This window comes from Neodiprion lecontei, chromosome 6 (genome assembly GCF_021901455.1).
Source record: "Neodiprion lecontei isolate iyNeoLeco1 chromosome 6, iyNeoLeco1.1, whole genome shotgun sequence".
Lineage (NCBI taxonomy): Eukaryota > Metazoa > Arthropoda > Insecta > Hymenoptera > Diprionidae > Neodiprion > Neodiprion lecontei.
In genome coordinates this window covers 3,803,810-3,829,293 of record NC_060265.1, presented here as the reverse complement: position 1 = coordinate 3,829,293, position 25,484 = coordinate 3,803,810, and the positions used below count along the sequence as shown (strand labels likewise).

At 42.2% G+C, this 25,484-nt stretch overlaps 2 protein-coding genes across 15 annotated transcripts in view; one reads left to right on the top strand and one right to left on the bottom strand.

The window, feature by feature from the left end:
• The window catches only part of LOC124294944, a 209,850-nt gene that overhangs the window by 53,880 nt on the left and 130,486 nt on the right, over positions 1–25,484 (bottom strand). The window lies entirely within an intron of this gene.
• Positions 1–25,484, top strand: part of LOC107221027 (teneurin-a) — a 504,979-nt gene that overhangs the window by 359,037 nt on the left and 120,458 nt on the right. For all 7 annotated transcript variants that reach the window (XM_046742588.1, XM_046742591.1, XM_046742590.1 and 4 more), the window contains one exon: positions 12,939–13,014. In XM_046742588.1, coding sequence (XP_046598544.1) covers positions 12,939–13,014 — 76 coding nt within the window. The remainder of the gene's footprint in view (positions 1–12,938; positions 13,015–25,484) is intronic.

Below are 25,484 nucleotides of genomic sequence, written 5' to 3'. Positions count from 1 at the left end.
TCTCTCTCTCTCTCGGCAAGATCTCTGGCCGTTTCTTCTCGAGTCTCCCGTGTCTCTGTCCCGATCGACGACGTTGTAACGACCCTACGTAAAATAGAAACGTCGCGTAGTGTCCGTGCATCATCCCCGTACATACGTATCGGTACAACGGAACACCGTCGATGTTTCATCTATTAACGACGTCGGTTAATACAAATACATACGTACGTACGTACGTGCATGGTATCCGGCAACGCGTATACGTACACCCACAACGTAATAGTGATATCCTGATTCTGAATTCGATTATACATAGTCCATGCAACGTAGGTACCACATGGCTCGACGTACGTACATCATAGATACATACATACATCCATACGTACCATGCGATGTACCATAACGGCGGTAAAAACTTGGTTGCGGAGAACGGCGCTCGTTTGTCCGATAGTTTATACCGGATGTATGTACGTATGTATGTATATAGGTATAATGTATGTGCAGGTTATCGCAGCGCCGTCGATGCCCTGTGTTTTTCTTTTCTCTCATTCTATTTTTTTTTTCCTTTCTTTGTTTTTCTTTACCGTTTTTCGTATTTCTCTACCTCCTTAGATGTACATATATATATATATGTATATATACACTTGCGTACGTATTTTCTGACAACGACGTCGTTATAAGGAAATAAGCGAGAACGCCGCCGGGGCTTCAGGAAAATATGGTCACTGTTTACATATATATATATATATAAAATAGGTATTGTACACATAAAACAATGTACCGTATAACGACCCTACGAGGAGATCGTGAACGGCCTTACATACATCAAGATATATATTTTTCTATGATTCTGCAGGTGTCCGAGAGTATTGATAGAAAAGTTCCCAAGCTATATTCGCAGCGTTTAAAAATTACCTTAGGATTTAATCTGCAGAAATAAGCATATTTGATAGTGATTTAAAGTCATTTTTTATCGTTATGTTACAATGATGGTGAATCGAACGGTGCAATTAAAAGCATTTGAAAAAGAATTTAGCCAATTGATTATTCTGGATTTTTTTCTCTCTCTCTCTCTCTCTCTCTCTCTCTCTCTCTCTTTCTTCTCAACTGTTACGTACGGATTTCAGATCCTAGACTGCGATTGCGAGGTTAATTATTTCTGAGGTAATTAACCATCGGACCGACTTTACTTTGCGTGAATGAAATTTTGAAGACAAAGGCCCGAGGAGAATCTCTCTATGCGGTACGTAAAGTGGAAAAATTAGCGTGACAGGGGTGCGCGCGACGTGCTGCGGCAGCTGGGGGATGAAATTGAAAATTTACGAAGCGTCAAATACCTTATATACACGACGCAGACGCTCTGACCTGGGATAATTCTTATTAGCGAGAACAATTAGCTGTGTAAAATTGAATTTGTTTCCTTATCTTTTTTTTTTTTTTTTTTTCTACCATCGTCAATGCCCAAAGTCTTCCGCGTAGAGTGAGAATAACCGCGCTGTGTATAAAATTAATGTAAAAACTTGTCACATGGGTAAGAATAAATAGGTAAATGTGTAAGAAATTAGAAAACCGAAGTGTGGACAAGAGACGAAAGCTTACTTTGAAAATTTACGCCAAAGATGAGCATCGCGGATGGTAAATGCAACTTCGTAACTTCGCTAAAAATATTCTGTTCGAAATACAATCACGAACATGATTAACAAGCTTTAGACAGTGCGTATTACATAAATGTATTACGTTCATATCGCCGACGTGATTTTACTGGAAATGATATGAGTTCTAAATTCGTGCGAAAAACAGAAAAAGAGGTAACGAAAATGATGATGAAAATGAAAATGAAAAAAAAAAAAAAAAAAAAAAACTTATTCCACGTAGAAAACGGCTTTGCCTGTGCTTCGCAAAGTAGGTTCAATTCCATTAATTTTGTGGCAAGCCAATTTATTTCCCGCGGAAGGAATTCTCGCGGGATGTTACCTGCCCTGCAGGGAGGAACGCTTGCGGTACTGTATATAGAGCAGGGAAGGGAACCGAATGTAAAACAGTGACAATTAAAAGTTGAATTAGATCCGCGAAGTATAAATGGTCGTTGTTGTTGGTTTTCGTTTTGTTTTCGTTTTGCCTGCGTATTTTTTATTTTTTTAGTTTTTTTTTCTCGGTTCGCCGTTTGATATTTTCGTCAAGGTATTCCTCGTTGCTCGCGGCGTAAAGTTTATTCATACCCCTCGAATAGAAGGCTCGCCTCGTGTTCCATCATGTTTCACCGTTGAAGTTCAATTTTCTAGGTTAATTTGACTCCGCGTGTCTTTTTTCTTCCTGTTCGCGACTGCTGTATATGTATATATATACATGTGTATATATATATATATATATATATATATATATATATATATATTTATATACACATACATACCAACATATATAACCAAACCGACCCTGCAGCACGCGCCGAGTTGATTCAAATTACGTTTGACATCCGACGCGAGGGAATATAAGATAATTTCGTTGGTCTTAGATTTCCAGCGGGAATAAAGTTCTGTACAGATGCGGTTTTTAACGAGGTGAATAGAGACGGAGAGAAGGATGAGCGAGAACGAGAGATGGAGAGAAACGGAGAGGATGAGAGAAAGAAAAATTCCCCGGAAAAGATGGGAAATAAAAGGGATCTCTCCAGAGGGGGGTTTTGGTCTGGCGGATTCAAGGCTTTCCGTACACCGAATCCATCCTATATTCTTGAATACATACATATATATATATATACATACACGTCCACACGTGCACGCTGTCTTTGGATTATCCGGGGATTAAATTCATCCCTAAACGACGCTCTCCGATTATGCCAGTCGTTGAAAAACCGCGATTCGGGGGGTAAAGAATTAACCAATCCGAGACTAGAAATGCGGTTGTTAACAATGAAAAACTGAAGGAAACGTTCAACTAAATCTTGAATAATCGCGAAAAAGCCGAGATACCGAAGAGACGCGACAGCACTCGGGGGTGAACGGTAGTCGATGTCTACGAATTACGAATTCCTTGGTACAAAAAGCACACCGTACATATATATATATATATATATATATATATATAGGAGTGGTTCCGGCGATACGATTGCAGAGAGTATCTGTCGGTAAATCGCAATCAATTCGATAGAATCGGCAGTTTTATCCCCGCACCACGGGGATGTTTATGGGCGAGGGCAAGGCGAGGGTCATCGCGAGATGTCGCTGCGGCAACTGTCAGCCCTCGACCGGGTCGAAAACAAATAACAATTGCTATAAAGGCGATACCGACTTGCCGTAATCCGACACGGGGCATATTGAGCAGGTCTCGCCGAAGGGCGGGGATTCGCCGATCAGGGGAGGCTCGCATTAACGATAATGACGAGCCGGTGCGTCCGTCACTCGTGATCGCCGATCAGGATTCCCCGACACGCGCGTCTCAGATTACAAACTCCCGCTGCACGACGGCCCGATTCCGCGGATATTTCTCTTTTCCGATCGTCGCCGGCACCGACAAAACAGTTTTCGAAACACGGAACGTGTCTCTCGACGAGCGACGCTGCAAAGTTTGCAGAAATAATAATCGTCGATTAGTGTGTAAGAACTTGTCCCTACTTTGTTACGTAGTCATTGAACCAGAGCGTGTTCGAACAGGACAAACATTGAATCTTAAATATTTGACAAAAATATATGTATCATAATTAGAACCTTCGGATTGATTTCTTAACGCTGATACGTTTAAACAAATTTTAATGTCTTGCGAATCTTTTTATTCACCGACCAGATTCCCACCAATTGCCAATTTTTAACCGTTGCGAAAGTAATCCCACCCCGTGTCACCTGTTTTCTCAACCACAACTCCACCTCGACGACTGGCTAAAAGAAATCTCAGCCCGTATACCCGTCGAAAAAAGTAGGTGAAAAAAAAACCAGTATAAAAAAAGCTATTAGAAAATATTCCAGGATCAAAGTCACGGACAAAACACCCCGTGGTCAATGAATTTTTACAATCAACTAATACTTCAACTCAACGAGGAGGCGCTACCTCAAAAATGATTGCCCGGTCCGACCCGCCGATTTTCCAAAAAGGGATGGTAATCGGCGGTCGCGTAATGGCATCCCTCCCCCCCCCCCCCTTCCAACGGTACGAGAAATTTGGACATTTTATTCGCGGAGGAGAGAACGTGCGACGCGTAACTTTTCAGCCGCGGTGCTCGCGTTCCCTCCACCCGATAAAAAATGATTAAAACAAGACCGGTAGCCGCGTTCCTGGAAAAATACAGAGAGTAGTACAGCATCCCCCGTGAAATACAGTTTCCATAACGCGTTCCGCGGTACCCGCGCGTAAACAGAACCGGGTTTCGTTGCGTCCAGCCCTTTTCCCTTTTCCCCCATGCCGCCGTCTCTCATTATTGTTTTTATTTGTTTTTATCGCCGACGATGGCTGAGGGTGGTAATCCGGGCTGTGCCCCCATCGGCATGCTTCTAATCACCGTGATATTTCGTGTACCGAAAGGGAGAAAAAAAAAGTAGAAAAAAAAAAGTAGAAAAAACTTGTTCACTCTCTCACCCTCGCGTATTGATACAGGATTTTTTCATTTGTAATTTTTATTATTTACACAGAATTCTCCAGGGATTCTTCACACCCATCGTCGCTAGCGTGTATTCGATAATAACAATGTGCGAATCGAAAAATAATTTGCATCCCCACCGGGCATCGTATAATAACAGGGATTTGGTATATTCGTAACTTTTATACCGCTCGTAATATCGTGGCTATAAAATAAGCATTCGCGTTTTCAAAATTTCCAGAACCCGCGACATTTTTCACACGGTTTTCAGAATCGTTTGTGTTCAGAAAATTCGATCCCGCAATAACTGCGCGGGTGTTTTCGCAAAAACTAAAGATCAAAAACCGATTTCCCTCAAGCGCATATGTACATATGTATCTATATATATATATATATATATACAAATATATGGGTAATAGCGGTGAAAAATGTTCATAAACGCGTTCCATCAGGTGCAGAAAGCATATTTGCAGTGGCCTGCTGCCTTCCGCCAAAGGATGAAGGGAAATTCAAAGAGATCAAAGAGTCAGGATAGAACCACGCTGCTGCAGGTACATACATAGGCACCTTCGCCAAAGTTGCGGTGTTGACTGATCACAGTTTCCGAACTACGTCTATAACGTCAGACTACGTTCCCCGTACAGCGGGAAGTAAACGGCTACAGGAATCCGGGTGAATTGAATCGGAACTTTGGTTATAGATTTTTTGCACGGAACGAAAAAATACATCTACTAGCTTGACCGTGGAACGGCAACATCTTTTTCTTTCTTTTTTTTTTTACCTATTCCGGTGACAGGGGTGAGGGGTGAAAAAACACCCCAATCTTAGTTTTATAAAAAATCACGTGCATCGAAAAACTTTTTTTTACCCTCAGATGAAAGCGTAAGTTGTTCTCTTGCGTCGGGAAATTTGAATTCGCGCTGGGTGTATTTTCAGGCCCCGTTACCGTTCTTGGTTTTTTTTTTTTTTTTAAACATACGCGATTATCTCGGGAAATAAATAGCATCTCCTCCCCTTCGAGCCCCGGAAAAATAAGGGCGCCCACCACCCGCTTGACCCTTTTGTTTGTTTATTTTTCTCTAATGGCGGTCCTGCGAAAACAGCCCGAAGCAATCCGTCCGTGTCCCGGAGTTCCACCTCGATCCGCGTCCGCGTCGTCGTCCCGACGTTCGTTGTTCATCAGGTTCCTTCGGCGTCGATTGGATCCCCGTGTATCCTCCCCGTTGCCGACAGCAACGCGATACGCGACCTCCACCTTCTTCCGAATAAACCTCTGCTCGTCTCCCTCGGGCGCAAACAACGCGGTTCAGTCGCTTCTCCGAGGATCCGAAGGCGACCGATCGAAAGAAAAACACACGGGAAGAATGTGGGCGAAGATGAAAAAGCGAACCGTGGACAACGAACTTCGGCTCTGTGCAACCTCGGCCTAATATGAGAAATGAAAAAATTCTTCTCCCTCCTCCTTTCTTGCGCGAGGAAAGGACAGAGATGAAAAAACCCCAACGGCAAAGTTTACGCACGCGATCCGTCGGTCCGCGGCTCTGGTCAATAACCCGTCAACGTTTCACCGTGGAAATCACATGTATCGGAAGCACCTTACGCTATGCCAACGTAGTTTCCCGACGTGAAACGCGGGTGAAAGTCCCGTCGGGGTAAACATCGGTAACCCATCTATTATGCAAGGTGGTTCCCTAATGATTTATCGAACAGGCCTTTCCGCCGATGGATGAAAAAAAGAAATATGAAAGAAACAAGCGGACAAATAAATCGCCCTCACGCAACGCCGGAAGAAGAAAAATTTCAAATATTTATACGTGTAGGAAGAAAGGAAGTGAGCGGGGAAGAAAATTTTGTCCGATTCTTTCGCCGATAATGATGACGATTATTACGGTATATTTGAGAAAATTTTATCACTATCAATTTTCGGAATGAAAATGCATAACGAATTATAGACTGGTAAAAAAAAATTTCGTACCCACTTCGTCGCCAATTCAAAATCCCTTGTAATTTTGATCTCTTGCGCGTTAATTATACATAACCATAATAATACAATAAATTTTTTTCACCTTATACACTGAACAATGGTTCGTGTAATGAATAATACGGAATTCCGGGACACAGGCTGAACGATTACTCATCCGAATATACGAATCTATTGAACGATTTATATCCTCGACGAGTAAATTTATGTACATTCATATCGGACGAAATTTCTCGTTCGTGATAGATACAAATGGGAAGAAAAAAAGAGAAAAGAAATTAAAAACGCTGCGATAAATTCAAAGTATTTCAAACGAATCGCCGCGGGTCGTGCATGAAAATTCAGAAAGTACGACGATTTGATTGTTCAATTTTAATTGTCTGCAAAATGTAAATCGGTGAATAATTAAAGTCCAGGATTCGCAGATTGACGAGGAAACTGGTAACGATAAATGAATAATTGTCTCTGCGTGGAGACGTCGAGGAGCGTGATTTTCTCCGACGTAACGAGACACTTGATACTCGCACAACGTTTCTTCGACGCGTCCAAGCTCGTTGCAGCGGTTGAGATGTTGCGTGACGTTTAAATACGTGATATTCCGCAGGATGCATCGTCTGATTGGAAGCGGTGACTGACAACGAAGTCCCGTGTTTGAAGATCTGACAATTTCCGGTTGTCGCTCGACTCGACTCGACTCGACTTTACAGCGCGCGTGACTTTGAACTCATCGATGCTTTTAATTGGATACCAAAACTCCGTCAGCGATCCCCGTTCGTGGATGACGAAAGTTTACAATCTCCCAAGTTTCTCCGGAATTCAGGAGGTAATTAAATGCCACGACGTTAAAAGGCCTCGAGTGGCGAAAATTGATTCTACGAAGAAGCTGATAATATGGAAGAAAAAGTGTGAAACAAAAAATACAACACAGAAGGGGTGAAAGAAACAAGCTCGCTGACGTACGAGCGACGACAAAAAAAAAAAAAACAAGGCGAAAATAATTAGGAGATGAAAATGTAAAATACAGACGACCAACATTTTTTTCATCGAACAATAAAATTGCCGTCTCTTCTTCTCTCGTCACGCGATGCAGCCTTCTTCTGCATTTGACAGTCACGTTCTGCGATGAAAGTAATTAACAATCGAAGAACCGTTAGTCGCTAGCTTGAAAGGATAAATGAAGGGGAATAAAGGGGCACTAAAAAAATAGTTCCCGGCATTGTACATATGTACATGTATATATGGGTATACAACGTTCCACCTACGTATAAATGTGTAATGTTCAACGAGGAACGAGAGGGAATGATTTATAACGACTCAGTTCCTCGTCACGAATATATCCCCTAATGGATTTAAAATGTAAATAAAGTATAGTGCGTACACGTCTGTAAACCGCGACGTGTTTCTCTTCCTGGGAAATGTATCGCGAGGGATGAATTGCAGCGGGGTTTGTGCCATTTTTTTCCCCGTCGGTATGTCGGTTCTGCATCTCGACGGCGTGTTGGCATAATTTTTGTATCAACAGCGTGAATTTAGGCCCGACTTTTAAACGCAATTTATCCGTGCATACGCGCGACGTTGGTAAATTGAAGAAAAAAGAAAAAAGAAAAAATATTCAAACGTCGCGACGTCACCTCGTCGTATATATTAAACATGCAAGAAATGATGAAATTAAAAGTTATTCCACTTCGTCATCGTCGTATAAATATCTCATCGCAACAAATTAGCGATATTGTGATTTTCCCGCTGCGACGAACAGCGGGAATTTCGAGAGACTCGAGAATTTAAATTCAAAACGAAACTGAGAAAACTGAGAAAACTGTGCCGAGAATTTAACCTGAATCTTGAAAATCTCGGCTCCGTCTCGGCGCGAACAAATCATATAGGCCACTGCGCCAAATGTTTTCTATTATTTAAGCCGGGAGGCAGGAGAGTGGCAGTGTATTACCTTGGTTAGAGTTTCTACCCCCGAAGGGAGGGCGAGGCTCGCGAGTCTCGCGTGGAAGGGGATGAAGAGAGAGAGAGAGGGAGAGAGATACACTGACAAGCAAGAGAAATTGGGGATACAGGGTAGAGAAACTTGGGGCCGACTCCGGCCGTGAGTAGCCTTTGAGGAAAATCCAACCTCTGGCTCGGATTGCCCGGAGAATAGGGGGCGAGATATTAAATTTGACAATGGGACGAGCGGTCCGCGTGTGCCGCGAGGGCAGGACACGACTTTCAACATTTTCTTACTCCCAGGGGCGTCTTTGTAAAACTTCACGGGATCCTCAATTAAGCCGTGAAAATGACGTCCTACTAGAGTAAGGTTAAGGTCCACGATTCCCGGCGACTCTCGGTCACGCTAGTTGTGCGACGAGAATTTATAAATCTGCCGTTTCTTTCGCAAAATCGAACGAGATTTTAACGTGAAATTTCGTCGTTTTCTTTGGAATTGTTCGATCATTTTGTATTTCAGTTGCGAGTTTTGAAGAGATTTTCCGAACCATATCACGATGAAATGAAAAATTTCCGTTCAAATTTCGAAAAGTTTGGTGATTTTGAAAAGATATTATTTCCTTATTTAATGAATCTCGATTTCGTTCGCGAGACATATATTCATATGAAAGATCGATATGCTTATTAAGCAGAATCAAATGCAGAGAATATTAAGCAAATAAATATAATTCAGCCTTAAAATCTTGGCTTGTTTTGTAAAAACAAATTTCACCCAAATAAGTCAAATGAAATAATAAATTGATTAATTACGCCGAGATAAGAAAATATTATGCAGCCGAGTGATAATTTTTGTGAAATTCTCCGAACCGAAATTCTTTGCATCCTGCAATCGCTCAGCGAGAATTTAGCTTGATAAGCAAATAAAGAAAGAATTCTGTCCTTCAATTAGGGACAAAGTTTTTTTTTTTCACCCCTTGTTAATTAATGCCACGAAGATAAAAAAAACTCTTAATAGAAAATTTTCGATATCGGCTCTCGATTTCTCCCTGCGCGACGTCGTCGTAACGTCGCGACGCGTCGCGTCGCGTCGTCTCGTCACCGAGGCAACCGTTGTACAAAACAAATAAGGTTCCCGTAAGTAATTGCTAAGCAACGACGAAAGCCCATCAAATTGTTCCCTCGTCGAAGGATTTTCCCCTGAAAATTCCGTTGAATTCCCTAGCAGGATTTCCGACGCTCCTCTCGTCTCTCCTTCCTTTACGCCCCTTAGCATTAAACCTATCGACGCCACGCGACGCTCCGCGTTCTGTAAAACCACCGCGAATCGACGTCGGTATCTACCATCTCGTCAGCTCAAACTAACAGAGCCAATATTATCCTTGCCAATATGTATAAAGCGAAGCCAAACATATGAGGCACGGAAGAACCAATGAAACCGTCAGCTTTTCTCGAACCAAACAACTGGGAGCCAATTTATTTCAACGAAAGTTTACACGGACAGCTACTTTTTCTCCCAATTCTCACACTTTTGAATTAACGAAAATTGGACCTAATGAATTTTTCAATCAATTTTTCAACAAGAATTCAATTACAGACCTCATGTAGGTATATACATTTTTTATTCTCATTGGCAATTATCAATATAAGTGTCAATATAACGACTCTGTCTCGTGAAATTGAACATTTTTTTTTTTTGTTTTTTTTTGTCGTTTTACCAGAGAATTTTGAGATAATCACCGGCCGATCCTCTTCACTTTCTTTTACCCGATTGTAAGAATTATAAGTACCTACCTGCCTTCCAAGATTCCTAAACACGATCCGATTAATCTTTACATACTTGGCGCACCTTTCACACGCCCACGCGTACAATTATCACGTACCCAATGAATTCGTCGGAATTTCTCCTGTTGCTTTCCAATTATTTATTATTTTTTTTTTTTTTACTTTTTTATTTTTCATTCGCTTACTTCTCCCCCTAATTCTCATTCACGGAATGTTTTTATGCATATTACACGTATGTACCCGTCCACGAATCCACCGAACGAAAGAATGTTGAATATACAAGATGGGCAATAATTTCGACAGTTCGATAAAAAGCTTTTTTTCCCACACTTGAGCCACGCATCGAACATCGTATTATATAATCGTGTAATAAATAATAAACACCATTAGGTACACATTCGCCACTGTACAACGCGTCGTTTCATTCGTTCGACTCGTTCTCTTATATTCAATGACCGGAAAAATAGGATAGAATAAAAGTGTATGAAAAAGGAAGAAGAAGAAGAAGAAATTAATAAGAAATTTAAAAACCCATCACGGAGAGGAGAATTTTCATCCTGCGGAGTAATAAGGATACGGGAAACGAAAAAAAAAAAAAAAAAAAAAAGTCGGGGAAAATTCATCGGTCCGTATTTCGTAGCCCGCGGTTATAAGAAACAAGGCGAAAAAAGGTTCCTCGAACATTGGACAATGACAAATCGTCTAGTGGCAAGAGGCAAGAGTGCCCTGAGATCCCGATGGTTCTTATGGAAGCCATGGAAGCTGCCTTTGGAATCGAACACCTGTATCCGACCCGAGACCGCATGCCTGCTTTCGCTCCCTCGTTCACCAGGTCTCTGTATCTAACAACGAGAATCTCGCTTCGCGTAAGACCAGACGTGTTGGAATTAACGCCCCGAGATAGGCTCTCTGTAAAACCGTTTCTAATTAAACCAAATTCCAATATAGCCGAGGAGGAGGAGGAGATCTTTGCCCTATTTCTCGTTATTTATCATCGGGACCGGGGCCGATGTATCGTCCGGACTAATCGCCTCCGTTGGAATACATACTCGACACCACTTCTCCACCTCCCCCCCGTTGACCCTCAGCTGCTACTTGATTCCATCGATTTTCAAACCTGATATCGCCTCGGAGAAATAACCGAGAAGACACACAACGGACCCTGAGTAACTCGTCACCGTGCATCTTCTGGCAGCATCCGGTTATTTTCGATCCCATACTCAAAAGCTCCGCTACGTGAAACCCGACACTCCATATGACTCGTTTTTCCCCGCCTTTAAACGTGATATCTGACCCTTGCCAGACGAAATTTTGTCATACCTCGTTTTATCAATTGAAAAGATAAGTATCTTTACTAATTTTTGGGTACACCTGCGCAAAAAACTTCTCATCCAATAACCGCCGCAGGTTGATAAGAATCGCCAGAAATTAGAGTACGAATCCGGAAAGCTTAGGTGCGCTGATTTCGATTCGGTAATATAACCATGATTTTAGAAACGGTGTATTAATAATCGTGCGAGGCGAGTAACGACTATGAGGTCGCTAATCGCCAACGGACGATCCGAATTCCAGATAAAACAGCTCGTACGTTACATACGCGTGTGTAATATGTAATACGCAGGATGTGAAATGTGAAAATGATTCTCCGACCGCGAGCACCGAGACCCTCGACGAAGAACCAGCTCGGTACCGGAAACCAGGGTGAAACCGCTGCACCGCACCCGGTTCGAAGAAGCGCCGATCAATTAACGAATTAAACGAACAACGACGTGGATTAATTAATCCTAATTCCACCCTCAACTTATTCTCGTATCTATTCTCCGTCGTTTCATTAATCATCGGTCGTTGTATCGTACAAGTTAGATACGATTGCGCTTCGTTTCAACGTGAGAATCACCGGATCGCGTTACAAGAATTTTATTTTTCTTTCCACCCCCGAAACGTACTTTTCGTTGTTTCGTGAAAATTTCAATTCCGTACAACGAGCCGAGCGCAGAACGGGACGTATAGGTCTCGCGTATAATGCGGGGGATGAGCGTCAACAAGCCAGTAGGTGTATTCATTTCTCTCATTAGTCAGATATAATTATCCCTCATCCAGCCGCTTGTATACACTGGCTCACCAATTTACAGTTTACCAGTTTAACGGTTTACCGGTTACCGCCACGCCGCCGGAGAAGCACCTGGGGTATTCAATCCGGGTCGCGTTACCTGGGCTTCGCTAATTAGACGCAAGTTACGCAGCGGTAGCCACTCGTCAGACCCAGTGCGACGTTCTCAAAATAGTTCCTCTGTCGCGGGGGATTTGAATACCGGTAAATTACACGCACGGATGTTATCCGATACCCCGGAACAGACGCTCGTCAGCGAGATAAATCCGGAGAAAAGTTTCACCGCGATAAACGAGAATCGTAATCAACGATCGGACGTCACAGAGTACCGATCAAGTTTCACTTTGCAAATGTTCCCGACGACCTATGAGATAACCGCAATATCTGAAATCGAGATAGGTCAAGATAGGTCTGACAATAAACCAGATCCGTTCGATTCGTGGATTTTTAACAACCTGTCCAACCGAAATCAGAGACTGTAACAACGCAGTGTTCCCCATTACTCGTCGTAGCAACTCGACTCCGACGTACCAAATTGTAAGTAACAAACTCGCCAACTAAATACGAATTTTCATCTCTTTCAGAATACTTGATGTCCGGAAGTCCGCGTAGTTATCCGGCGCGTTCACCGGGGGTTGCAGCGACTCCGACTCTTACCAGGTGAGTCCTCTGCATATATTTACACGCGTGTATGGGTGCGGATGTAAATATGGGCGCAGGTTGGACCGGGTGTGCCTGAACCCAGCCCAGCCCAGCCTGGGTTAGTTCGGTCCGACTCGCTGTGAACGGGTCAATGACCCCGACAAGTTTGACGGTTCTAGACCAGCGTCAATGTGCACAATTTCACCAGAATTTCTATAACCACTGTTCGAAACGATTCGGCTACGTACGGAGGCCAGGACATCGAGGAAGAACGAATTATCGATGCGTATCCGTGAAAATCGTCGATCCTATAGGTTGTGCGAGTTTGTTCGTTTGTTTATTTGTTTGTTTTTTATTTTTTTTTATATTGCTCGCGATTTTGTCCGTTCGCTGTTTGTTTTTAACGTGGAAAAATCCGCGTCATCCGTGTCTTGCAGAATCGGAACCGGCTGCACCGGGATTATCGGATACCGGATATACATAGTCGTGAAAAATCTACGTTCAAGGTGGATAAAATACGCCCCCGCCCGTCAGCGGATGTCGGCATTTTTGCATATCAGGGGGATCGAAACGGCATTCACCCGCGGCGTCGCGACGGGCGATCCTCAACTTTGAAATCTCTACTTTGTATGGATATCTACGCCTCTTCACTCGAGGAGGAGACATCGATTCGACCTGCACTTGCATCCCGTGGCAACGATCCGCGCGAACGATGTTAGTCCGTGTACGGGGGAAATATCAGCGTTAATCGTTTGAAAATAATATTCAATGAGCTCGGTTTTAGCGAGAAATTTACCGGATATATGCGAAATACTTGACAGGAGATGAGATACGATCTGCAATTCCCGTCTCCGATTTGTGACAAATCAGTTTCGTTGAGTGTTCGATAAATTGAATGGGAAAAATACCTGATAGAGAAACAGATCGTAGCAAGGAAATACATTCGATTATTGTATTAGCCTCTTTTAGATGCTTATTTTGTGTGTAATCTACACGAATTGAAAAATAAAAAATTAGCACAACTGCAGGTACACAAAACTAGATTATAACAATTATTGTTCTTTGGACTTGGCGATATTATACTTTATCCTAAGCTTTGTGCGATTGTAATCGTCGTACGAATATCATTACTAATAGTTATACTTTCGTATTCTAGACAGTTTTATATATTAATTAATACATAGAAACGTTCGATCAATCAATTTGATTCGTAAATTGTTATATCAAATTCACGACAAATCTTTATATTCTAAACTGTTTATTCGTCCATACATATGCATATAATCTCTCACTTGTACAGTAGTTGCGTAGAACTACTTGAATCGATTAAAGTTGTATAGTTTGAAATTGTCTTCTGATTTTTTTATTCTACCTGTCTGGACTTGTCTCACAACATTATTCTCTTCCGATTTATCACTCACAATTTTACGTATTATCATAAAAATTTCAACTCATCTTTCGACATTCGGTGATTTTGACTAATGTTTCGACATAAATTTTGAATAATGTTCTTCGACTTGAGTAATCAGCCGTTGTCGACACCAAAATTCCTATCACCGTACCTTTGTCGAGATATTTATTTCTTTAAGATAAGTTTTAATAAACTTTTATAGAACTTCGCGTGAGTTTCAAAAAATCGTTCAAGCGCGTTGGCGAAGAAGCACACCACGTGACTGACACCACGAGTGAAATTCATTTCGGTCATTGTTCCGACTCTAAGCGGGAATACTTGAATCGTTACAGCTTGAAACTACAAGAAGGAGAAAATTAATTTCACGAAAGTTTGTTTTACCGTTAAACAACTGAAACTTTTAGTCTTTTGATCCTCAGAGTTGCAGACTTTACTCAAAACGCAGACTTACCCTTTTTCACTACAATACCTGTACGTAACATAAAACAAGTCTTCTCCCCTGTTTCACTCATCTTAGACTCTGCGAAGTATCTTTACACGCCCAAATTAGCCCTTCGACAATCTCGAAAATTTTAATAGTATTTCATACGCAACAAAAATGTGAAGATATTTCGATTCGCCGATTCGATTGCCGCTCGGAATCAAGAGCTTTTCCGACGCTCTGAGCACGAGGGCTAAGCTCCTGTTCATACGTCGCGCCGTTATTTTATACCTGAATTTGCGTCGAGTGGCGCTCGCTTTGTTCGCGAATGGACGGAAGTAACGCGCGACAATAAGGCCGAGAAGCGGGCCTTGAGGAAATCACACGTGTGCGTGTGCGCGCGTGTTTGCGTGTATGGAGTAAATAGGCACCGGGTGCAGGCAATACGGTGTCGTGACATTTAACGAGCCAATCAAGACTGGTTTGTTACCCTGGACATAAGGAAGCACGGTAAAAGGCTAAGATCAGGTTTAATATCGGCCTCCGTAGGCAGCGACGGAATGACGAAAAGTACCCCCTTAAACCTACGTGGTTACGTACATCGTTCCAAGGATCAACCGTCGGCTATAATCTAAAACGCACCGACCGCGTTGCATGTCGTTTCCGGTAACCCCGACCCTCCCATGTATGTCACAGGAAATCTCTATATCGCCCATTACTTCCTACCTGCACAATTGTAGCCTGATCGTTTAGCAGTCCTCCATTATCTTTTTGCCATACCTGTTTACGATCGCGCGAAGTCCAACTCCGGCTCACGGGGCTTTTTTACGCGAGTAAAGAAATTTGAGTTATGGATGCAACGGAAATTTACCCTGACAATGTTATCGCGCAGAAAACGATTTTGTTTGCGAGACGAATGTTTTTATTATTTTTTTTTTTTTATTTTCTTCCTAGATGTGCCTTGTAATTCGAACGTACGACCCGTTCTCCGACGAATTTCGTATCAATATTTAAATTCCAAGCGCCGAGAGATAAGAATGAGAACATAAAAATCCGGTGAAGAGATATCGATTCTCGTTATAGTTATCGAATGGCGCCTCCTCGACTTGACTCCGCAACCCGACTCGAGACGGTCCTTAGACGTCTCTCCAGGACACAACGGGCGAGGAAGAAGAACGCGGCCGGCTTGAATAAGCGAAACACACTCGATCGTGGATTACATCTTTTTCTTCAACATTGCACCGCGACGCATACGCAAAATGAAAAGGTTTTTCGAATCTACCACCAAACGCCGGTAAAATACGGTGATAAAAAATTACGTTTCTTCAATTCGACCAAAGGTTTCACTTGATAACACAAATTTTTTATACTGGATCAAACAACATTTCTCCGAATCGAAAGGAAAAAAAATTAATTTATATCATCGTGTACGATATATTCGACAAATCTTTTCCAAACGAAGCAAGAATTTTCATCGTTCTCCTTATTATTCCTCCGTTTATATCCTTCGAGGAACGGAAACTGACGAGCCAACGACCGAGTGACACGGTGTCCAAGGGAGTCGCTAACGAACCAGGAAAGATACACCGTCTAAATCTATCTATCTAACATCGTGCTTGCGCCTCTTTACCCGGCGTATTATTCTGAAAAAATACCTGGCTACGTGTACAATGCTTGGAGAAGAAAATGTTGATGATTCAATTTGCGAACAAGTAAAAAAAAAAAAAAAAAGAAAAGAATTCCCCCGAGCGTTTCGTAGAGAGTCTTGAAGGAGGGAAGAAAACGTCGATTTCATCTTGACGTTAGCAAATTTCGGTCTACGGAGAAAGAGTCTTTGGCCGTCTGTCGCGTAATAATATCGTATATTCAGAGGCGGGCAAACGGTGTAATAACCCTCATCTCTGCAGGTATATACTATACGTATTAGCGCTTGGTGAAAAGTGTGATGCGGGCGGAAAAAGTTCACCTCGCTTGCACTGCGTAGGTTTGGTATTATGCATGTATATAACCATTTCTTTGACGCGAGCACTGCAGATTTATAATCCGCATCTGTGTGTATACGCAGTTCTCCGCGCGGAATATCGAGAGGAGTTGAATTTCGATTGATCAAAAGAGAGCGCAGCTCACCTTGTGTACATACACACGCATACCTATACCTACACACACACACACACACACACACACACACATACATATATATACATATATAGCGGATGCTGGAAGAAACTCTTGATTCGGTTTATTGCGTTTAATCAGAGTCCTCGTCGTCGTTTCAATGTGTGTATGTACGCACAGAAACGTATGTGTATAATGTACAAGTTCTTGTTATCGGCGCGAAATCAAGCTGAATTCACAGCCCCGACTCATCTTGTAATATCTGAAAGCTGGTGTACGGAGACACGTATAAAAAAGCCTCTATCCCCCTGTTTAATAAAGTAGAAACAGAAGTTTGTCCAAGAAGTGTTAGGTACTGCAGGTAGATGTACATACATACATACACGCGTACATACGTACGTATACAACCCCTGTTCGTGCAGAAGAGAAAACGAGAGAGAGAGAGAGAGACGGTACACCATCAGCTTTTTGGCAAGGAAGATTTTTCGAGTCTTCCGGTCCCCGGAAATTAACGCGGATCTCATTCGGCACTCGGTTCAAAATATCTCGGGCAAATTTTGTATACTCGTCGCGTCTGCTCGACATTTTTTTTCCTTTTCCGTTAATCCAAACAATGATAATAATAATGATCGGCACATCGCGATAACCGAATGTATTCGGTCAATTTGTCAGCGTGAATCTCACAGGGCAGTTTTTTTTTAGTCCTACCGAGATGAAGGTAAAAGAGTAAAAGGGTATAAAGTAAGAGAGAGGGAGAGAGAGGGAATGAGAGAAATGGAGGGATGATGAAACTTCGGCGCTAAAAGTTTCAAGAATCTAAATCAATCGGACCGGAGCTTCCGGAGCTGTAGGAGAGGAAAGAATCTTCCTTCTGGTCTGTAAGGCTGGTGGATGAGGGGAAGACAACAGTCACGAAAATCCTGGGAACGGCACTGGCAGTCGGGGGTGTAAGTACAGAGGGCGCTCTACCTTCCTCCTCCTCCACCCCTGCCGCCCTCAAGAAACTCCGTAGAACTCTGTTGGAACAGGGCTGGTACCGATGTGGAACCGGGGTTTCTCGCCTAAAGATGTTCCAATTCAAATGAGTCCAACTTTTGAAATATTTAGAATGTTGAACAGGCCTCGGGACCGAGCTGAACTTCTTCGTATTCTTCCCCTTCTTCTTCTTCTTCTTCTTCTTCTTCTTCTTCTTCAACGACGAGGCTGTCAGCGCGAGAGCTGTCTCGAATTAGCCACCCCTCTCCACCTTCCAATCTCTCTCTTTATCTCGCTTTACTCCACCTCCACATCTCGACGGTACAATTTACACCATGCTGATTTTTAAATATGTTTTGGAAATAGAAATCGTGACGATTTAAATCTGAACTACTGAGATAATGACATGATCATAAAGGTTGGAGAGGATCAAATTAAAGAACGGATCCGCGGCTCTTCAGATCCCTTTCTTCTTCTTCTTCTTGATCTTTCCCCCGACACTCTCACGGCACCGACAAAAGTAACACGTAGAGTAGAACATACAACGGTCGTGGGGGTTGCAGGCAGGAAGAATCGTCATCCATCTTATTTCGAGGAATTCAAAACTCATCCGGCGTTGAATGGCAGGTACAATAAATAGGAAGAACGAAAAGGGGGAAGAAGGCGGGATAGAAGGGGTAGTTTGTACACGTATACCTCCTTGGGAAACACAGCGGGTCATCCAGACGGAAGATACGCTTTGGTCGCCAGGCAACGGTTCTACGGTATGCGAGTCCAGGAAAGAAACACTGCAAGTCCTTCTTCCTTTGTTCCTTCCTTCCAGCTTCGCGTCTTCGCGACAATTCTGAATCCGATCTCGTCCGTCGGCTCTCGGCAATGTTCGAAACGTACGTCGGCGCCACCGACGATAACAATTACCTAAAAGTGTTGAAAAACCTGAAACACAATCCCTAGCGTTCCAAGATAAACAATAATTACGGCGAAGAAGTGTGCGCGACGTGTGAAAATTCGTAGCAAACGTCAACGCGCAATTTGTTGCATCCACTTTAAGTCTCTCCTCGATCCCGGTAGTCCTTCCATTGCCGGCAAACATCCTGCCTCAAGTCAGTTACAGCGGCACTTGGTGCCTTTGTCTGAGCCACACCGCCGGCGCGGCGGGAAACTATTTAAATTAATCAACAGAGAGAGGAGGAGCGGAAGTGGGAGGGTTGGCTTGGGGGTGAGGGAGCCTTGAAGCCACCCTGACGTCTTAATCCTCGTTTCAATTTGCGCCATTCCGCGAGGTTCTCTGTGCAGTCTCTTTGACTTCGCTCTATCCGCCGCCAGCCGAAACCAGCAGCATCGTCGTCGTCTCGTATTTTCGTCCCCCGTTTACCATCCTCTTAAACGCTTGCAGCTCCGAGACGCCCTTCGAACTACGGCTTTCAAATCGCAATCTTTCTTGCCCAGCCGCAAGCTCTGCAAAATCAAAGTAGAGAGAGCGCGTAACGATGAGCCGGGTTTATCGTTCTACGGCATGACGCATGTTACACCTACGAATGCGCGATTAATCGATGCGCGTGTGTCGCGCAAGTGGAAGGAAAAAAAAGCGTCGCCAGGAATCGAAGAACAAAACGACACGAGAACAAAAAAAATTCTCTCAAAATTACGGAATTATTTCTCTAATCTCCGTATACATCTATATGTATCAAAACCTGCGTAACTCTGATTTTGTCAAAGCTACTTTTCCAACCGACGGTAATAATTCCTCGCGAGTCAATCTATCCGGCGGTCATAAACGATAATCGTCATGAGAGTAGAGGGTAGGTAGGTACTTGTGCGGTTTAGTTTCGGGGCTCGGGGAACGTCGTTAAACGCGACGACCGGAAACGAGTATAGATATACGTGCACGAGATGCGGAAGGTGGGGTGGAAAAAAAAGGGGTGCTGGTGAAAGTGAGACGAGAAAGATTGAAAGAATAAAAAAAAAAAAAAAAGGGAAAAAAAAGGAACCACCACCTGATTTTATGCAGCAATATGCAATCTGCAGCGCGATTTCCTGCCCGGCTACTTTCTGATTTTTATATACACCTATAGGTATAATTTACTTATATGTATACGTGTACGGGTGTATAAAATTTATCGAGCAAGTTTGAAAGCTGTCAGACTTGATAACTTCGCTTTTCTCTCCTGCCAGAGATTATTCAAATTTGATCCTACGGATCTTCGTTCTTCCCTTTCGATATGCCTTGAAGTCGTTGTATATCTCTACAGGTTATACCCTATACATACATCGCATACGCAAGTTACTTTCGCAAACTTTCAAACAAATTGTTGATACGTTCTCGAAACTAGATCAGATTTCGACCCAAGATTTCTACAACTTGGTCCACAGTCCACGTTTTGCAAAAATTCTCTACTACCACGTGCATAGACACGATTCGTTACATCGATGCGTATTTACCGCAGGGTGAACTTGATTTTTGAAACGATAAACGAACAATCTTCAAAGCGGCACACGTGTCGCTGCACGATAAAATTTCCACGGAGATAATTTTGTTGAAAATAATTTGAAAAGAGTTAAAATAAAAAAAAAAAAAAATGCTCCGATGAGGTCGCGAGGAATGTTGTCCTATGTTTTTTTCGTTTTTTTTTTCTCTCTTCTTCCTCTTCCAGCAGAGCGTCAAGATTTCCGTGTATCGCCTACAAAGTTGTTCCTCCTCTTATCATGTACAAAAGAGGCGAAGCAAGTTCGGGCACCTTTATCGCGTTAGCCTTTAGATTTATGAAAGCTCACCCTGTTCTTGTAATACAGCACCGAGGTTATACTTCTGCCATAAACCAAGGCGAAACGAAGAAGGGAGTATAAGCGAGCCGTGATCGAGAGGAGGGTGTAGGTAGGTAGGTAGGTAGGTAGTTAGGTACCTAAAGAACGCCTGTGTATTTTCCACATATTCGGCAGGGCTGCATCAGCCTCCGATCGTCAGGGTATGTGTAAGGTATAATAAAACAAGGGTAGCCGTGGCACACGAACCACCCACGACTCGCCGTGGCGGAACCTCCGTAACGGTGAAACTTTCAAATATAAGCCAAATCCCTCGTATATCAAAGAACCTTATTGTAAAATATCGTCAATACGCGATAAACTTAACATGAAAAGCTCGGCGTGCGCGCGCGGTAAAGGAAGAGGAAGAGGAAGAAGAAGAAGAAGAAGAAGAAGACGAGGAGCCGCCGGCGTCGGTTCGCACCGATTTTGCCTCCGGGTTTGCGGATCGAACAAACGGGCGAAGAACCGGCAGCCGCGTTCCTCGGCCGATCGATTTGTTAAAATTTTACACCGACCTCGATAACTTACATCCACCGAGGTGCGTGTTAGATAAGTCTTGCCTTCCCGTCGGATCAGCCAAACGAGCCTCGGGCTCGCGGCCTTCCTGGGGGAGGATTTCACCCCGCGTCACCGGTATTCTTCATCCCTTTCCTCGAAGGGTGCGAAATCGTTTACCATCTCACCGGTTACAATCTTCGAATTCATCAAAATGGCGTTACGTGGTGGTGGAAATTTATATCGTCTACGATTATTGTCAGATGTTACTTTATCCAGTATCTGCGGAACGTTGAATGCTTCTCGCAATTACAGTTACACGCATTCAGAATATAAGGTATAATTATAGCTAAATAGAATTCCCCGCGTTTCTCGCACGGCGAACTTTTCGCGAATCGAATTGTTCGGTACAGAAGGCACGTGTGGCTCGGTATCGACTAGGTATTTTTAACTACGCCGCTTCAACGTCGTCCGCAGTGCCAATTTAGAATTCCATCAATTATCCGGGTCATTCGTAACGCCCACCGCGATGAACTCCTTTGAATTTCGAGCAGAGTCGCTGCAGCCGAGTTTAAAAGAAACTAAACCAAAAAAACCAAAAAAAAAAAAAAAAAAAAATTAAAATACCTGACGCTGTTCGGCACAAAATTGCACGTGCGGGTATCGCTGGCGACGAATTTACCGCAGGGAGCAAGAATATTTGCGAATCTCTGCGTATCAATTTCGCGCTTCCCAAAGATTCGCGATGTTTTTCCTTGTAACAAAATGTTATACATCCCCGAGGTATGATTAATGTTAATTGGAAGTTGATTGCGTGATCAGACCGCTCGTTAAACCGCGTAATTATATTTCCACCCAGTTCCCGGAGTTTAAAGTTATAGGTTCACAGAGTCTGTGTAAAAGGTATAAGGTGTGTTCTTTACGAGCGAACGATTTATTCCTGCAGCTCGGAATATAAGGTGCATGTATATCTTTTTATATATCTATATATATGTATCGAGGTACATGCAACACAACTCCGATGCATCGGGGCAAACTCGTCTGAAATAACAAGCCGCTTGGTATATATTTTACACGATGTTGCTTGCATACCTCGCACTGTTACCTGAAATTAATATTCACGAGGGGATGTAATGTACGTAATAGCCCTGCGATCCTTCGCCCAAGAAGCATCGCGGCGAACGATATTCAGCGGAAAAAGTAAAAATGACAGGTAAACAAACGTGTAGTTCGTACCCGACCATTTGAAAACGGTTAAATTGTCCATTCCGGTGGGGACATACGTTTCAAAAAGTTAGATCTTTCTTCTAAGACATGGATTAAGTTCATGAAATTTAAGTACGTCTTAATTCGAGTCGAAAAAGTTCGTCTGAAGGAATCGTAAAATGATGCGTATAATTTTCGTTCTCATTTTTAATTTTATAGGCTATTTAAAATTCATTTTTTATCTGGAGAAAAAATACCTAGGTTTCTAGAACAGTCTAAAATTCCATTAAAAGATATGCACGTACGTAAACTAGGCATCTATTTTATTAATACAAAGTTTTGAACTTGAAAAACGTTACGTGGCCACTAATAATAAACATGCGTGTAACTTTCGATGACAGAGGTTCGCGAAAATTCTACAAAAATTAGAAATATTTTGTTTGAAAGATAAAGAAGCGAAATACTTTGTAAAAAAAAAAAATTCTCCATCGCCAGATTTTAATTCGGTTCTGAAAGGGTTAATCTACACACGTCGTGATTCGATTTTTCGCTCAACAGCTTTTCACCGCTAACGGTAAAAAAGAAAACAAATTGTAACGATAAAAAAACTCGCTCACAATCGGGCAAAAAACTTGAAACTTATTACGCCGATCGCGTCAGGTCGCAACATTAATTATAGGCGGCATTTGTCGCAACGATCAGTTCGATGATTATTCCATTAGCGTGTGGCTCTGCAAACTGGATATCGACTATTGCTGATTCGTTCGCTCCTCCAGTCCGCTGATCCAATAAAGCAATGTAAGCGACAACTCAATCTGCACCGTAATTTGTATACCACCGATATTATTACACGCTCTGTTTTCAAATAAATATCCTCGCCGGCTGCGCGACGCACTTTGCAAATTGGACAATACGATTGGCGAGTGGTGGCGGCAATGAGTGTAAAAAAAATTCTAACAATAAAGTAAAAGTTTAAGAAAAAAAAAAAAGAAATGTCAATCTGAATCGTGGAGAAAGATAGTTGAACCGACGCCTCTATGCACGCTTGTACAAATTTCGAACGATGTGCCGTAAGTATAAAAATTTAGACCCTGTGCTTGCACAGTTATTTTTCGTCCGTTTTATTACGCAGGCGATGCTTTTGTTTTGATTAAAACTTTTCTTCCCTTGCATTCTACGAAAAGGTACATGATCTAATCCAATTTTAGACTGTTAGCGATCTGCCACGTGAAGTTACGGCGGTTCTATTTTTTTTTTTTTTTTTAAACTTTTTATTATTATTATTATTATTATTATTATTATTATATCAAAATACTTGCACATGTACAGACGTAAGTATACGTATACAGTCTACAGATACTTTCTATGAAAAATGAAATTGGCGTGCCGAAAATAAAAATATCTCACAAGTTGATTAATTATTTATTTACGCGTATAAATGTTTGTTTTTGTTTCTTGGTGTTTTTCTTTTTCTGTTCATTTTGACAATTATCCGGGTGACGACTGGACGAACGCGTTTATACGGACAGTATTAATATATACATAGCAGACCGTTTGCCAAAATTGTTCAAGCCTCCGTATATCCCGTTTCCAAATATCTCAAGCGTTGTGTATAAACATCGACGCGGTTGACGGGCACGCGAGAGCTGTGGAAGAACCGCGGAGTGGAATTTGAAGAATGTCTAAAACGCGATCCTGAACCACAATAAACTTTCGGTCGAAAAACTTGCCGTAGGGAAGCCGAAAGAGAACGAGGGTGAGGGGGAAAACGGTGAAGGGAGGGTGTCGAGGGGGAGGGATGGTGAGATAAAAAGAGAGGAGAATTTGGAACGAGGCCGAGGCAAGTTCCTTGGCCAATTATCATTCCGCGCCCAATTTAAATAAAACATCCTCTTACGCGTCGTTGTCTGGCGCCCGTGGCGACCCCAGCGAGTGGTGACAAACGTTTAACAACCTGCACATGTGCCTCGGCCTCTGCGTCTGAATGCCGTACGAACCTGACAAGCCTCGAAAGTTCCGTGTGAACGCCGCCTTATCACTCTTTAAAAACTTCCTACAGTGTAACGGAAATTTTACTCGGATATGGAAGAGCGAATTCATCGTACATTTACCGTTTATTCAATTTAGAAAATAGAATAAATTGTCGACTCAGTTTGGTAATTTGAAATTTTTATTTTTTTTTTTTGTAATTTTCCTACAAATTTTAATAAAATCAAAATTTTCATTGCAAATTTTTATATTTGCAACCTGATTTTGTAAATTAACAACTCTCTTGTACGGTAAATGTAGTGATACTTGTATCCCGTTAAAGCGTTGATATACCTGCAACGTATGTACACTGAGAAAAATTTCATTTGTTATAGTAGCTAGAAAAATTGAGTAAAAAAGGTATCGTTAAAAAAAATGTTTGAATATTGTTGGAATTACGAAAAACGAGGTACGCCTAACCATTTTGCGCTATCGTCGATCCTTTTTTGGTAATTGCAATGCAAAATCAGTTTCTTCGGTTTACTCTACTTTTTTAGTTAACCAAGGCTTTAACGTCAATTTATTCTTGCGCGAGCATTAAATTTTCGCAACAGTTGCAAGAAAATATAGCAACAGTGATCGCAATGAGAAAGAATAGTAACGGATACTAGAATTTCCGGTAACAGTTGCAAAACTAATTTTCATTTTCTACCTAGAACTATATTTTTCGATTCTGGTAAAAAATGAAAATAGCTGAGGACTGAGCGGTGACCGCAATTAAAACTTTCTCTCAGTGTAAATGGATACCTATAATACTAGAATTTCGTAAAATTTTTCGCATATCAAAGAAATTAGATCAAACTAGAGAAAGTGTGAGATAATTAAATGTATAAAAAAAAAGCACCGTGAAAGCTGGAAGGGATGAAAGTTGTTTAAATTCAGACAAATGGTTGCACCAGTTTCGGGGATCCGAGTGTTCCTTTTTTTTTTTCGTATCCATTTTTTACCACCGTCCTCTTCTAACCCGTTTTTCTTTGAACACTTTTCTCTCGTCGTTTTTACCTCCGATTCGCGGTTAAAATTGTATCAACC